The 16,536-nt window shown below is 33.6% G+C and overlaps 3 protein-coding genes across 10 annotated transcripts in view; 1 reads left to right on the top strand and 2 right to left on the bottom strand.

The window, feature by feature from the left end:
- Nucleotides 1-16,536, top strand: part of LOC126965927 (kinesin-like protein unc-104) — a 211,160-nt gene that overhangs the window by 42,478 nt on the left and 152,146 nt on the right. The window lies entirely within an intron of this gene.
- Nucleotides 89-6,631, bottom strand: LOC126966004 (15-hydroxyprostaglandin dehydrogenase [NAD(+)]-like). 2 transcript variants are annotated; one of them, XM_050809871.1, is made up of 6 exons: nt 6,317-6,631; nt 2,322-3,334; nt 1,657-1,893; nt 1,281-1,454; nt 713-870; nt 89-386 (listed from the first exon to the last, which is right to left on the bottom strand). In XM_050809871.1, exons 2-6 carry the CDS (start codon nt 2,424-2,426, stop codon nt 236-238), a joined length of 825 nt encoding a protein of 274 aa, XP_050665828.1. In that variant the 5' UTR covers nt 2,427-3,334; nt 6,317-6,631; the 3' UTR covers nt 89-235. The 2 variants fall into 2 exon arrangements, with proteins under 2 accessions (XP_050665828.1, XP_050665827.1); XM_050809870.1 differs by lacking the exon at nt 6,317-6,631 and adding an exon at nt 4,102-4,528.
- Nucleotides 6,732-16,536, bottom strand: part of LOC126966005 (15-hydroxyprostaglandin dehydrogenase [NAD(+)]-like) — a 44,475-nt gene continuing 34,670 nt past the window's right edge. The window contains exons 1-5 of one of the 2 annotated variants that reach the window (XM_050809872.1): nt 9,878-10,050; nt 9,248-9,484; nt 8,884-9,057; nt 8,242-8,399; nt 6,732-7,011 (exon numbers count right to left, since the gene is read on the bottom strand). In XM_050809872.1, coding sequence (XP_050665829.1) covers nt 6,861-7,011; nt 8,242-8,399; nt 8,884-9,057; nt 9,248-9,484; nt 9,878-9,982 — 825 coding nt within the window. In that variant the 5' untranslated portion in view covers nt 9,983-10,050 and the 3' untranslated portion in view covers nt 6,732-6,860. Of the gene's footprint in view, nt 7,012-8,241; nt 8,400-8,883; nt 9,058-9,247; nt 9,485-9,877; nt 10,051-16,536 lie in introns of those variants that run through there. The other variant, XM_050809873.1, reaches the window with a different exon arrangement.

Genomic DNA, 16,536 nt, shown 5'->3' with positions numbered 1-16,536 from the left:
GACCATCGAGCATATGGTTTATTCTATCTATTATTTCTATTTATTCTTCCTATAGTGTGGAAAACAATAAATTAAATAAATTTCGAGATTAAATAGAAATAATAACTGTGTTATGTATAGTAAATTAGAACAACTTATTTCTTATTTACAGAATACGTAAAACTTGTTTAATTCACAATCTTTCAGGCTGTAATAATAAGCATCACATAATCATCTATACTTGAACTTGAGCATACTAGGCTAACCACTTCATCTTAAATTCATCAAAGGCCTGATTAATGTCGGATGTAATATCAATTCCTGGTTTATTTTTTATTGATAGCCAAATAGAGCCAGGCTCTCCTTCTTTAAACATTTTTACAAAAGCCGTGACAACCGGCTCAATCCTGAAATAATAAATATAAAATTAAACAACTCTTTTAAGAGCTTTGTTTTCGCACTCCAATCATTTACTGAATATTTCTATTTGATAGAACTGGCTATTACCCTTGACATTGTCCACGTTCAATAGTATGACGCACCCTCGGGAACTCTCAAAAATACATAAAATTTATCAATATTCATAGCATTGATATGAACAAAATAAATATATATATATATAAAAGAATATCAATAGCTCACTATTATAATTGTCTTTAAATTAGATGTGCATCAATAGGCGAACATACAGCCAGATACGTAAGTGATCCTCTAATAAAATTATAAATGTTACCTTTGGTATAACCCCGGATCATCTATAGTTTTCAAGTAGGTTTCCCCTAATTTAATATCTAACGATCGCTCATGAAGATTTTCCATTATTGGAGTGCACGTCGGTCCAATGCAGATTGTTAAGATGCGAATACCAGTGCGATCGAAAAATGGGGGCACCTGTTAACATTTTATAGTTATTTTCATTGATCTTTCTATAATGTTTAAATACTTATTTTATCTACCTATAATCCACCCGCGCGTTTTCTTGCCCACATTTCGTTTACTGATCATAAATTCGTATTATTTTCACAATTTACATTTATATACGTTTTATTAATTCGTATCTTAATTTCCTACAATAAAATGAAGCCTTTAAAGGTTTGCTTAAGCTCCGTGAAATAAGTCCAGCTTTTTCTGACATTAGCAGGAATAAAAAAGACATAGAGGTACCTAAATAATATAAAAGTCTCTGGTATGTATTGGATCCTTGTAAATATTGATATTTTGCATCTTGTAAAAGTTACTATTAAAACAAACAAACAAACAGACACCTTTTAACTTGTCATACGTATAATTAATTTACTTACAGAAAGAGTTTGACTGAAATGTAACACAGCCAATTTGGCAGCGCAGTACATTGGAAAAGAAGGGCTCTTGAGGAGTGCAGCAGCAGATGAAATGTTAATAATAGTGCCACCAGCCCCTCCTTTATCTTTGCGCATATGTTCCATACCTTTGAGTGTGAATGATACTGAACCTTGCTGAAAAATAAAGATTTGATGATTTTGACATCTATAATATTTCAGGCCAACCGATACACCGTCACGGGAATAGTCCTGATTTGTTAAAAATTAAGTCGCGAATCTTCAAAGCAGCTTAAATGCTCGAGTTCATTGCCAATGGAATAACTACAAAAGTAATAAAAGGTGTGAAATAATATTAACTATGAAATTATTTAAGTACCCAATTGACATCGCACGCGGTTCTCCATAGGTGTGGAGAGTCATTCAACATTCCTGCGTTGTTAATGATTACATCTATTCTCTTGTTCGCGTCCAGTACTTGTTGGAAAGCGGACTTAATTTCATCTTCCTTACTAACGTCACATTTGATGAACATAGCCTTCCCTGGATATGTTTCGTTGAGTGATGCAACATAGGTTTTGCCGACTGCTTCAGCAATGTCCAACACGGCCACATTCTGTAGCATTATAATAGTATATTAGATAAATAATGTAAGTAAAAGTAATTGGAAGCACTACCTATCATAATTGAACCTGTTTAAAGTTGGAGAAGCTAAACACTTTTCGGGGTTCTCTTTGTGGTGACCGTAATATTTTGATCCTTATGAGTTATAAGTTTTATACATTATATCTGCTATGGCAACAAAATCATTTTTCGTTTTCTTCGACTAACGTACAAATGATTATTATAAAATATTGTTGCAGTAACCTAGTAAATAACTCCTTATTACATCACCGTGTATTATTGAATACCTATATATGATTAGCTTATAGTAATTTTGACTGTTTGGTTTTATGTGTCAATATAATTAAATAGCTTTATGAAATTCCTTAAAATTAAAGTTATTGTTATAATTTGAAGTGAAAATATAGATTTTCTTAATACCTTAGCTCCAAGCTGCAGAAATATCTTGGCATATTCCGCTCCTAGGCCAGATGCACCTCCGGTTATCAAAAAAATTTTATCTTGAGCTTCCGATTGCGACGTCATTCTTGTAATATTATACTTTTAAATTGCTTTTACGATTTATTTATGTCTGGACGTTCTTAGTAATTGTCGTGTACTGTTTTCACTCCGCTACACATAATAATTACAATCTTTATTAATGTATTCTGCCGTTCTTATCGAAATGATAATGCAGTAGATAAATCCCTGCTATACAGCATGTTGTGTTAAAAATGAAAATGTTTTATTTAGGGATTAAGATCATGAGCATATTAGGATCATACTGTTCTGCTCTTTATACTAACTTGACAAGGGATGCGTCAATAGAGTATACAAAAGGTGTCATTTAGTTATTATTTTTCCAGTTTTTATACTAGCAGCATTTGGGAGTGAAGCCACGACTTAGTTACGATTAGCCAGAAAGTGAAGTCTGGTATTGCTTGTACGTAGAGTGCATAAAAGTTTTTTGTTGTGTTTCCTGTTTGCAAGGTGTTCCTCATATTCCAAGGCATGGAACCATTTTATTTACTCTTTTGTCCCGCTTTCTAGAAGGTTGGTTTCATTTTGAAGTTAAGGACTACTTCAAATTTGAAACTCATACTTCAGTAACAGGCGATCATACGTCACGATAATATTTAAAACCAGCGCCTGGGCTATGCTATAGATGTCATTAAGCTATTGTTATTCTATTATTTTTTAATTCTTTCTTAGATCTTCCCATTTTAAATTGTGGGTTACGGTCATGTCCACGTAATTTTGGTTAGTAATTCTTTTGAGCTGTTTGAAGTTAAGAATACAAGATTTCTTTGGTATGTTGTTTCCTATATTTAGAAAAATGAACTCTTCAACATTCAGGGTTAATAGTCACTCTTTGATCCATTCGATGATACGGTCAAGATCGTCTTGTTACTATTTGATAAGTTTGAGCTGTTTTGCCAATATTTTGGTATCACCTGCGAAGAAAGATTGGTTTTATATTATTATTTAATGTTAAGCTATGTGGGCAGATTGCTTAACAGGAGTGGTCCCAGAACTGAACCTTGCGGCATATTGCCGAGAATATTATGACTTTGAGAGCAGGTGTCTCCGACTATTCTTCAAAATATCCACATAAACCCTTCAGTGCTCAAGCCTTCTTATTAATCTTTTCAAAGCAACACGTTCAAATACTTTCTCATAAGCTGAGTAAATAATGGCATGGCCCATGAGCATCATGATGATTCTGGTTTTATGTATTACATATAGTTTTGGATATAATGGATATTTGGATAAATGTTCTGTTTGGTCACTTTTGAACCCCATAGTGTCTTAATTTTTAAATAATGCTTGCACATTTTTGTCTTTCTTTGTTAACGTTAATAAGCATGTTTTTTTCATATTTGTCGCTTGTTTGTTAAGCCAGTCTCACAATTTTGTTATTTTGTTATCGTGGTTGGTTGATGATTGGTATATTTAGAAGGACATAAAAAAAAATTATAGTGGCAATCGTCAGAAATGGTTTTGTCTGAGGGGTGGATCTTTAATGAGCTATTTTATATTGTAATATATTTTGGTGGACTGTATATTAATTAGGAGCTAACTCAGCTCAGATCCACACTACGGTATTTGCTTCTAATCTGAAAAACCCTTTCTATTTCATACAAAAATTATACACATTGGAATATAGCTGTCCGCGCACTGCCAGGAGAATGGCATATATCAGGAAAATTAAAAGACTCACTTCATGTTTCTTCTTGAGGTATTTAACGTACACGATGAAGCCCAATCGTACACGTCAGTGCACTGTTTTTCTCACGTTTCACAAAAACACTTTACACAGCAGTCCTGCTGAATTTTCACGTTATCTCTCACAATTTATAATGTCTTAAGTTAGAATCGCACTATATTTAAGCCTATACACAAGGATCAGCGGGATGAATTAGGATAGATTATATGTATCGCGTCACACAAGGGCGTCCATTAAGGTTTTTACAGACACCAAATACAGGTGTTTCTTAATAAGCGGCGAGCGGCATTCTGACTGTCAATAGGAAGGTTAAATGCACGGAAGCGATACACAGACAGCTTATTCACTCGATATTTCGATATCGATATGATTCGCGCCATATTGGAATGAAACTCAACAGTGGTTTCTTTTAATATAATTATGTATTCCATAAAGTTGCTAATACCTGTGGCATTTTATTAATTATGGTCCAATGGTTTGTTCAGATTATATGCAAAAAAACAGCCTTTCCAATCAAAATTTTAAATCCGTCAAAGCAACTATGATATTGCGGATGATGGAGTATCACTTCAAAAGATTTCGGAATTTCCTTAGTCCAGTTTAAAAAAAGTTTATTCAAATTTGTGTACAGGTTTTTCATCGTTATACAGTATTAAGGCCAGGACAGATTCTTGATCATTTATTTTTCGTCTTATGTCCGTTATTACTTCATAAAAGTATCTTTTAGTTGTCAGTTGTGTGTAGTGTATTGTATCCGTCTAGTTTTTTTAATGGCTCGTCAATATCCGGCAAGTCCCCAACAATAAAGATGGTTGTATCACATAAGAAAGTGTTTCTAAAATTGTCAAATAGTATTTTATTTGATTTGTCAAATATGTACAGATATCGCGCCAGTTGAATGCAGTCGGGGGCTGCGGTAAAGGGCGGGAGCACTCCAACCGCTGTCCGCACACCTCGCCTCGCGCGCCTGCAGTGTAGTGCTGTTCCGTCGTTTACAGTTACCGTACGCTTATCATCGTGTTATCGCGTTAATACCAAAGCTGCGATCCCATGTTATTTTTTTTATTTAAATAATGACTGATTACAGTCCATCACGTTTCGTTCCAAAAAAACGAGTATTTATTCATCGCCAAGCACGAGAAATTTCGCAAAATGTTTTAGATAAACTTTTTTTAGAAAATGATAAACTTTAAGCATTGTTTATATTTATCGATACACTGCATTCAACTTCGCGATATCTGTAGTATGTAGGGCAATAAACTCTATTGATATGTGAATGTTTTTTTTATTGTATGATAGAATGTGGGTTCGTTGATATAAAACGAACCTTATGTTATTTATGTTTTTTCTGATGATTAAATCCAATTTATTAATCAAAATATAACGACGGTGATGACCAGTATGGTGCTTCAGTATATCAACTTCTATGTTGGTTAACTGACCTTTATAAAAAATGGTATTTTCCTTTTTTCAACATGGATAAATTTGCCCAAAACGTTACATAATTAAAAGCCAAAATCAGGAATTACATTCAACTATGTTATAGTAGGTGTAGGGCCGTGGCACTCTTGCAAAACGCTATTTAAAAAACATAATCTGCTAAATCTACCATGTATGTACATTGTCGAGGCTTGCGAATTTGTGAGTAACCACGCCAGCTGTTGTGGTGAATGCTAGAGCAACAAGACAGCTGCATAGACTGGTTCTGAAACATTGCCCTAAAACAACACTTTTTCTTCAAAATAGCCATAACGTGTGTATAAAATTATATAACAAATTCCCTGCGGACTGTAAAATACTGTCAAAGCAAATGTATTTTATAATATTATTGAATATTTAAATAAGTGTTAAATTTTTGCATGCTTTGAATATAATCTAGATAGAGAACACATTATAATATTAAGATCTGGACATACCCTATTCCAAAGCGAAATAAATAATTTCATTTCATTTGAATATAGAATGGCACTTGAATATAGTAATCTTCCATTAGCATTAGCATTATGGTAAAACTCAAGAGCTTGGGTATAAAACGCAGCCTAGTCAAATTTTAGATTCTCCTTGGATGGCATCTTACTTAAAAAGCCGCAGAATATTTTATGGATAGTATAATAGTAATTATTTATTTTTCAAACTTTATGATATAGCATATAAGTTTTAATTCTATAAATTTTATTCAACAAATTGAATTTGTACAAAAATTACGCACCATTTCAGTCGTCTGGCATTCCACAACCGCGCGTTTTGTTAGAAATTTCTTGCCTCGCACAGCCACTTTGTGGAATCAATTACCGGCTGCGGTTTTCTCGAACAGATTACTGAAGACTGAGGAACAGACGACTGAGGGACCTCCAAGAAACAAGCATACTCCCACCTTAAAGGCTGGCAACGCATTTCTTGACACACCTGTTGTTGCGGATGTCCATGGGCGGTTGCCTCACCTCTCCCCATCCCGTGAGCCTCTTGCCCGTTTGCCCCCTCTTATATATATAAAAAAAAATTGTCGATGCGAGACTCGAACCCCCTCGGGCTACGTCACAGCGCTCGTAAATCACTATTAAAGATAGAAACAGTAAGAAGAATAATAATAGTATGAAAAACAACAAATTAAATAATTTTCGAGATTATATATAAATAATAACTGTATTATGTATAGTAAATTAGAACAATGTTATATAGGTATGACATTCATACCACATAATTATTTCTTATTTACAGAATACGTAATAAATCTATACTTGAACTTGAGCATACTAGGCTAACCACTTCATCTTAAATTCATCAAAGGCCTGATTAATGTCGGATGTAATATCAATTCCTGGTTTATTGTTTATTGAGAGCCAAATAGAGCCGGGCTCTCCTTCTTGAAACATTTTTACAAAAGCCGTGACAGCAGAGTCAATTCTGAAATAGTAAATATAAAATTAACAACCCTTTTAAGGGCTTTATTTTCGCAGTCATAACATAATAAAAGTTGATTTATATGGGTATCTAAACATTGTGCGCTGTGAGTGAGTGTGTGTGTATGTGTGTGTTTTAACTTTAACTTTCTAACTGTCAATAAGTATTTTCTTTGAATAACGCGAGTGTTACACATTAAAATAAAACACTTTTAAAGGATTAAAACGCGTGTAATTGAACTGTTTTTACATTAGATTTTTGCGTAAAAGTTACATTTTAGTTAATATTTTAGCTAACCCGACGTTTTAAGACTTTTCTAGATCTCGTTTACAGGTTACTTTAGATGAAATGAGTCAAAGATAGTATTTTTCATATTTGTCATTATGAAGTTTTATTGCCTCGGAGGTGGTATTTGCTGTAGACAGATGGTTTTTGGCAAAAGACACTGAGTAAATATAATCCTTTAAGAGTGTTTTATTTAACTGTCAATAAGTTACTATCAGAATAGAGGCCCAAGTCCGCAGCATGAAAAGGGACGTTATCGCGAACCCACTACACTCACCCTAATGAAGGTCCTGCGAATGGTTGAAACTAGTCGCTTATAACGTTTTAATGTTAAAATTACAACAATGTAAAGGGATAACGTGTCTTAAACATCTGTAAATACAGGTAAGACTCAGAATTCTCTCAATAAGTTGTTTAATATGTGAGTACCAAGATAATCGCTGATCTATTATGATATCTAAATATTTGGTGCTTGCAACATTCTTTATAGTGGGGCATTCACACGTTTAAGCATATATGCTATTATTATACATTATATACTATTAGATATTTTATTATAGCCTTTACTGTATTCAGCGTTCATAAATTCATATCAAACCATTAGCAACATCTATTATTCCTGATACAACTTCATTCATTCAATTTGCAGAGGTCATTTATAAAAATTAAAAAGAGTGTAGGACTCAAAACACTCCCCTGTGGCACCCATATTAGTAAGATTAGCAATGATTATCTATTCAATTTATAAATAAAACATTTTTTGATGACGAAAATACTTGAAAAGTATTACAAATACGACGACCCGACGAAATATGTGTAATGCATCATAACAAGCAGTTTTTCCCATTAGGGGTGGAGACTGCCGGCACTTGTTCAAGATACCCAAAGGACTTATCAAATCATCTAAACGTTATCGTCTAAATAGTCATACAAAATCATAATTTTTACCTTTGGTATAACCTTGGATCGTCTATAGTTTTCAAGTAGGTTTCCACTAATGTCGTATCTAACGATCGCTCATGAAGGTTGTCCACTATTGGAGTTAACGTCGGTCCAATACAGATTGTCAAGATTCGTATACCAGTGCGATCGAAAAATGGGGGCACCTGAAAGCTTTTATAGTTATTTTGCTTGATCAATTTTTGATATCGCTTTTTTAATTTTTAACTGTAGAGGACTCTTTCTTTCTTGTATCTGCACATTATAATGTTTAAATATTCATTTTATCCACCTATATTCCACCCATCACTTTACTCACCCATATTTAGTTTACCACTGAGTCGTAATATAATCACAATTTAATATTTATTATTCATTAGTCTCTTTATTTTCTAAAATAAAATGAAGCCTAAGTTACTATAAACGTGAGCTGAAGCTCCGTCATTATAATTGAATAATTTCAGCTATTTCTTGCATTACCGGGAACAAAAAAAAAACAGATAGACGTACCTAAATATTATTAAAAATCTCTGGTAAGTATTGGATCCTTATAAATATTGATATTATGCAACGTGTAAAAAGTTACTAATAAACCAAACAAACAGACACCTTTTTACTTGTCATACGCTTAGGTTTAATTAATTTACTTACAGAAAGAGTTTGACCGAAATGTAACACGGCTAATTTAGCACCGCAGTACATTGGAAAAGAAGGGCACTTGAGGAGTGCAGCAGCAGATGAAATGTTAATAATAGTGCCACCAGTCCCTCCTTTATCTTTGCGCATATGTTCCATACCTTTGAGTGTGAATGATACTACACCTTGCTGAAAAATAATGAGTTGATTATTTTGATATCTGTAATATATCATCCCAACCGATACTCCGTCACGGGAATAGTCCTGATTTGTTTAAATAACACTATTAAACAGTCGCGAATCTTCAAAGCATCTTGAATGCCAATTGTATTACAGTTAAAGTGTGAAATAGCAAATAAATATGAAATAATTTAAGTACCCAATTGACATCGGACGCGGTTCTCCATAGATGTGGAGAGTCATTAAAAATTCCTGCGTTGTTAATGATGACATCTATTCTCTTGTTCGCGTCCAGTACTTGTTGGAAAGCGGTCTTTATTTCATCTTCTTTGCTAACATCACATTTGATGAACATAGCCTTCACTGGATATTTTTCGTTGAGTGATGCAACGAAGGTTTTGCCGACTGCTTCAGCAATGTCCAAGACGGCCACATTCTGTAGCAATATAATATTATATTACGCAAATAACATTTGTGTTATTCGAAATGGAACCTTTTCTATTTTCTATGTGGTGACTGTAATACTTTGAACCTTATGAAACATAAGTTTTATACTTTATTTTTATATCAGCTATCGCAACAAAATAATTTTTCGTTTTCTTAGACTAACATACGAATGATTATTATAAATTATTGATGTAGTAACCTAGTAAATACCTTCTTATTACTTCAATGTGTATTTTTGAATACATTTGAGTAGCTCTTAGTAATTTAGTGTGTTTGATTTTATGTGGCAATATAATTACAAAGCCTTGTGACATTCCTTGAAATTAAAAGAAATTTTTGCTATTTGAAGTGAAAGTATAAATTTATCTTAATACTGAATTACCTTAGCTCCCAGCTGTAGAAAAATCTTGGCGTATTTCGCTCCTAGACCAGATGCACCTCCGGTTACCAAAAAAACTTTATCTTGAGCTACCCATTGCGCCGTCATTCTTGAAATATTATAGTTTTTATGTTTTTTAACGATTAGGTCTAGACGTTCTTACTAATTGTCGTGTACTGTTTTGAATACGCTTAGCATAATTATTACAATTTCTTTTAATGTGTTTTGCAGTTGTTATCTAAATGATAATGCAGTAGATAAATCCATGTTATACAGCATGTTGTATTAAGAACGAATATGTTTCATTGATTAATTAAATGTTTGCCATTTTTATCCATGAATCAATTAGGATCATAGGCAAAACCGCTCCGCTTTATATGAACTTGACAAGGGTTAGTTACGCCAATAGAGTATTCAAATGGTGTCATTGAGTTATTTATTTTTTCAAGTTATACCTATATACTATCAGCATTTGGTTCTGATGCATGTATATGCACTGCACTTGTGTTAAAGCTAAATGTTTGTGCAGTCTTTTTTTAAAGGATTTTACTTGTACTCTTCTCACTCTTTGTGGTAGAGGATGAAATAAACAAAGAGGATGTTAATACAACGTAATAAGAGGCGGACTACCTCAGTAAATTGATATTTATTTTAGTATGAAACGTGCAGTGAGTATTGACATGAGTTTAAAATAGTTATTACAATCGGGTGACGAAGCATACATCTGGCTAAGTTTAAAAGTGAACAGTTGTTTAAAACGTACTGGATTTCGGCTATCTACGTTTTTTACAAGATTATAGCCGTTATCTGTCAATCTATCAATGACTGCACGTTTCATACAATCGAGTGAATCGCTTTTTTCTTAGAGAATTTTGCTAGGCTGGTAATCTGTTCCTCGCTTCCACTTCCACAATTAGCCAGAAAGTGACGTCTGGTATTGCTTGTACGTAGAGTGCGTAAATGTTTTGTCGTGTTTAATGTTTTACAAGGTGTTCCTCGTATTCCTTGCTTTTCAGGCATGAAGCCATTTTTACTCTTTTGTCACCCTTTCCAGAAGAATGGTTTCTTTTTGAAATTAAGGACTATTCCATATTTGAAACTCATACTTCAGTAACAGGCGATCATATATTTCGTTAATATTAAAAAACCAGCCCGGCTATAGAATCGTGAGTCTTCTTATGACGTCATGTAAGATGTCATTAAGTTAATATTATTCCAGTTTTTTTTATTCTTAATTTGATAGTCCTATTTTAGGTTGTAGTTGTGAGTTACGGCCATGTCCAGGTCTTTTCGGTTGGTAATGCTTTTGAGCTGTTTTAAGTTGATATATTTGGTATGTTGTTGCCTATATTTAGAAAAGTGAACTCTTGCACTTTCAGCGTTTCTAGTCACTCTTTGATGCATTCGATGATACGATCAAGACCGTCTTGTATAACACTGTTTGGTAAGTTTGAGCGGTTTTCCCAATATTTTGTATCCAAATTTTGGATTGGTCCCAAAACTGAACCCTGCGGCACATCGCCGAGAACATCATGACTGTGCGAGCAGGTGTCTCCGACTCGAATATTTACGAACTTTTTGACTGGTCGAATATTTACAAAGAATATTCGACCAGTCAAAAAGTTTTCGTACCAGTATAGATTCATACTAGAACCCCAAGTGCTCAAGCCTTCTCATTAATGTTATCAAAGCAGCGCGTTCAAATGCCTTCTCATTGTCATTTATATCTTTTTAATTTGTATTTTTATTTTACTACATCATCCTAGGGGAATGAGAAGAAACATATTGGGTTATATGAAAAGATAAGATGTTTCTTTTAAAACATTTAACTGAAACCTACCTAAATCAGGCATAGTATAAAATACAATTGTTAAATAAAAAAATACACCACAGTGCTCAAGCCTTCTTATTAATGTTTTCAAAGCAACGCGTTCAAAAGTTTTCCTGCAAGCCGAGAAAAAAAATATTTTTTAACAAAAAAACAACCGTCTTCAAAAACACTATTCCAAAGCAAAATATATAATGTGCACTAATAAGTATTAAAATAGTTGCGTATTTTTATACAATATAATTGATTAATCTAGTTCTAGTTACGATTAATGTTTATTTTTGAAATCGGTGTCCTTCCGCCGCAACCCGCTATCGCCTGAGAGGGTCGCGGTCCTCACGACTCAAGCACATCTCACCTATAACTTATGTATGTACAAACCTATCTTGGATGACACCGACTCCAAAAAATTACAATAATTGTAACTAGAATTAGATTAATTACTTAGATTGTATAAAAATACGCAATTATTTTTATATTTTTTAGTGCACATTATATCCTTTGTTTTGGAATAGTGTTTTTAAAGTCGGTTGTTTTTTTGTCAAAATATTTTTTATTTTATGATTTTAGTGAATTTGAATAACACTAACTAACAATTTGTCTAAATATTTTTATTTATTTTTATTTATTACACTTTTTTGACACCACATTAACAAAATATAACTTAATTACTAACATACATAATTACATGATATGGTGCAAATGGCGGCCTTATCACTATATAGTGATCTCTTCCAGGCAACCATTTGTAATACAATAAAAGAGAAAGGCAGTACATTAAAACGGTAAGAAGTGTCAAAAATATAGACACACATAATATATACTATACTAAAATATAGATAAATTAATAAGAAAGTAAATTATGTAAAAAGTAGGAACAATAATTATCATTTCAGAATTGTTGAATTATGTTGGTGGATACATACAGATAGATTCTATCAAATAGAGGACAGATAATGTTTTTTTAGTTGATTTTTAAAGGATGCTAATGATTGTGCTTGACGGATAGTAAGCGGCAGTTGATTCCAAAGAGTGATGGCATTAATGGTGAAAGAAGAGTGATAGCTATCAGATTTATGGAAAGGAACATTTAGTATTTGTTTCGCAGCAGAGCGCAACGAAAGCTCATGCTGAGACCCTAGTAGCTCAAATCTGTCTTTAAGGTAAAGAGGAGTGTTTTGGTGAAAAATTATGGAGTAAAGAAGGTGTAGAATGTGGGAATTGCGACGTAGACGTATAGGAAGCCAGTTAAGTTTTTTTCGCTAGGAGGAGACATGATCGTATTTACGTAGGTTAAAAATGAAGCGAATACATAAATTTTGTAGGCGTTCGAGTTTATCCAGCTGAGCCTCGGTAAGGTCGGGATAGCAAATGTCTGCATAATCAAGAATGGAGAGCAGGCAAGTCTGCGCAAGACATATTTTACTAGGTACTGGGAGAAGATTACGTAACCGGCGCAGGGATCCATGTGCGGAGAAAACTTTTTTACTTAATTCATTCAGTTGCGTCTGCCAAGAAAAATTTGAATCTATATGTAAGCCTAGATTTTTGACATTACTACTAAAAGGGATTAAAACATCGTTGACACGAGGTCTAGGCAGTACATCCCAGTCAATCTTAGAGATCAGATGTTGCCTGCCTATGATAATTGCCTGCGTTTTTCCTGGATTTATCATTACACCATAATTTTTACACCACTCGCATATGGTAGCGAGATCCTTATTAAGACTATGAACTGTAGTCGTAATTCAGATAACGTGGAGTGCCTATAAATTTGAACATCATCAGCATATAAGTGGAAAGAAGAATTTAGATTGCTAGTGATAGAGTTTATAAATATTGAAAAAAGCTAGGGAGAAAGGACACCTCCCTGTGGAACACCGGCAGAAACATGAACCCAGGATGATTGTATATCCGCAACTTTAATACGCTGTCGTCACCCTATCAAATAGCTATGGAACCAACTCTCGGCATCTGCTGATAAATTTAAAGAAGATAATGATTTCACTAAGATGTCGAAATCGACAGAACCAAATGCGTTACTAAAATCAAGTAAGGTTAAGATAGTAAGCTTGTTGGTTATCCATAGCGAGACGAATATCGTCCGTAACTTTGACCAAAGCGGTCTCGGTGCTGTGTCCAGGACGAAAACCTGACTGCACGGGGCTTAGAAGATAAATATGTGTAGATATACTAAATTTTTCGATACAGCAATGAACGTAAGTGCTTTGCAATTTGATTACAGACAGTTAGAAATTCTGCTATAGATGCACCCTTACTGTAAGTCGTTAAGGAGTCCAATTGATCATCATATTCGACTTCGATAAATACTTGACTATGTTATTGTAGATGACTTATATCTGGATACCATAATAAACATTCGGCCGAGTATCGTTAATTTGCTCCTAAGAATTGAAGAGTTCCGGTACTTTATCATGGATTCTGTAATCAGAACCTAATCAAACTCTCACCAAACTATCTTTGAAGTACCTTTCCAATAAAAAAAAATATCAAAATCGGTTGGCGCGATATTGAGTTATTCGTAAATTTATCATCCACGTTGTCAGATCTGTACCAAATTACAATGAGACCGCGGGAAGCACCAGCTTTCAAATAAAACAAGAATTATCAAAATCGGTTCACGCAGTCGAAAGTTTTGAGGTAACAAACATAAAAAAGAACATACCGACGAATTGAGAACCTCCTCCTTTTTTGAAGTCGGTTAAAAAAGGCTTGGCTCATAATATTTGGATAAATGAAGTATTTGTATTTGAAATTGGTACTGTAACATGTGAACTCTCTAAAGAGTCATAGCTTCTCATGTCTTTTCAACACCTCTCCATCAATCAGATCAAAAAACAATCAAAAAACAATCAAAACAACATTTATTTCTTACCATTTTGTATATTTATTAAATACTAGCTGATTCCGCATTGTTTTGCCATATAATTAATTTTTAATGTTGGACAGTTTTTTCTCCGACGTATGTTACAAATACAACTACTATAAAAAAGTATTTTAATTTTTTGGTTAATGTAATATAGTGTATATATGACATTCACAAAAATTTGAATTTCTATTGGTAACAGAATTTTCAAAATCGGCTTAGTACATCCAGAGATAAAAGCCGGCAATGCTCTTGTGATTCCTCTGGTGTTGCATGAGAATGTGGGCGGCGGTGATCACTTAACACAAGGTGTCCGTACGCTCTTTAGTCCTCTTTTTCCATAAAAAAGATTACCCTCTAGAAAATTGTGATTTTATATTATTCTGCGATTCGAGACAAATTCAACAAATTAAAAACCATGAAAATCAGTCCAGCTGTTTTTCAGATATAAGTACTCAAACAACTTTATTGTGTAATATATATAAATTTGTATAAATTTGTAATATTTGTAATATATATAAATTTGTAGTATTAGTTATATTGGTAGTAAAGTAAAGTAAAAATATGATGATTTCACCAATAAGTATTATAAACGCTATAGTTTGTAAAGATATATATGTTGTATGTATATGATGGTTGATAGTAATGCAGAAGTTACAGGTAGTTACTGCAATGTCTTCCATGTAGATTTTGCGGTTTAAAAACGCGTGACCAAGTCACGTAGGGTTGGCCGTAGGAAAAACATGGCATACCCAAATGTATGCTTCTTTTAAGATTTGACCCTGCGATTAGTTGATAGTCATTGAAAATGCAAATTAAAAGGAAGTGCTGGCGTTTAAAATTAATAACCCCTCCACCCGCAGGCTTCCGGTCGCCCGCAAGCCCCTCCCACCGCCTGCCTCCGGATCGCATCACAATATCGCGCACTCGGTTGTTTATCGTCATTGTCATGACTATTGAAATATTTTTTAAAATAATGCAGTATAGTCAGAGACTATCTAGTTTAAATATGTGAATGTAAGCTATATTATTGTAAGTGTCAATAAAATCCATTTAGTAGATTAGAGCAACAAACATACATCCATACATCCAGACCCATTCTTCTATTCTTACAAACTTTCGTATTTACAATAATAAATTAGCAGATACTTCTTTGGAAAGCCAGAAGGTAGGGTTGAGATTTTCGCAGGTCCATACATCCAGACATCGATACATTCTTACATACTTTCGTATTTAAAATATTAGTAGGTACTTCTCTGGAAAGCCAGAAGGTAGGGTTGAGATTTTCACAGGTCCATACATCCAGACATCCATACATTCTTACTAACTTTCATATTTTTAATATGAGTAGATACTTCTTTGGAAAGCTAGAAAGTAGGGCTGAGATTTTCACAGTATTGTAAGATTAAGTTTAGTCAAATTCAAATTTTTTTATTCAAAATAGGATTTAAAATCACTTATTGAACGTCCAAAACTACCACCCATTCTAAAGAGACTGCCTCAGACCTGAGAAGAATGGGCGCAAGAAATTCAGCGGGCTTGTTTTTTTATATATAAAATATGGATTACAATGTGATATCGTACAATAAACATTTATAATTAAAGAGCCTGAGGGTGTTCGCTTTATTCCCACTCCGTGGTGTCATTAAGAAAATCGTTTATGCTATAATAACCTTTCCCACACAAACGTTTTTTAACAATTCTTTTAAATTTCGTAACACATTTGTTTTTTGTACATTTTCTGGGATCATATTGTAGAAGCATATACATCGCCCAACAAAAGACTTACTAACTCGACCCAACCTAGTAGTAGGCATAACAAGTTTATGTTTGTTCCTCGTGTTAACATAATGAATGTCACAGTTTCTAGAGAATTCCTCAGTGTGCTTATGAACATACAGAACATTATCAAATATATAAAGCAACAGTCAAAATGTTTATTTCTTT

This window comes from Leptidea sinapis, chromosome 9, assembly GCF_905404315.1.
Source record: "Leptidea sinapis chromosome 9, ilLepSina1.1, whole genome shotgun sequence".
Lineage (NCBI taxonomy): Eukaryota > Metazoa > Arthropoda > Insecta > Lepidoptera > Pieridae > Leptidea > Leptidea sinapis.
The sequence above is the reverse complement of the archived record's forward strand: the minus strand, read 5'-3'. Positions and strand labels throughout refer to the sequence as shown.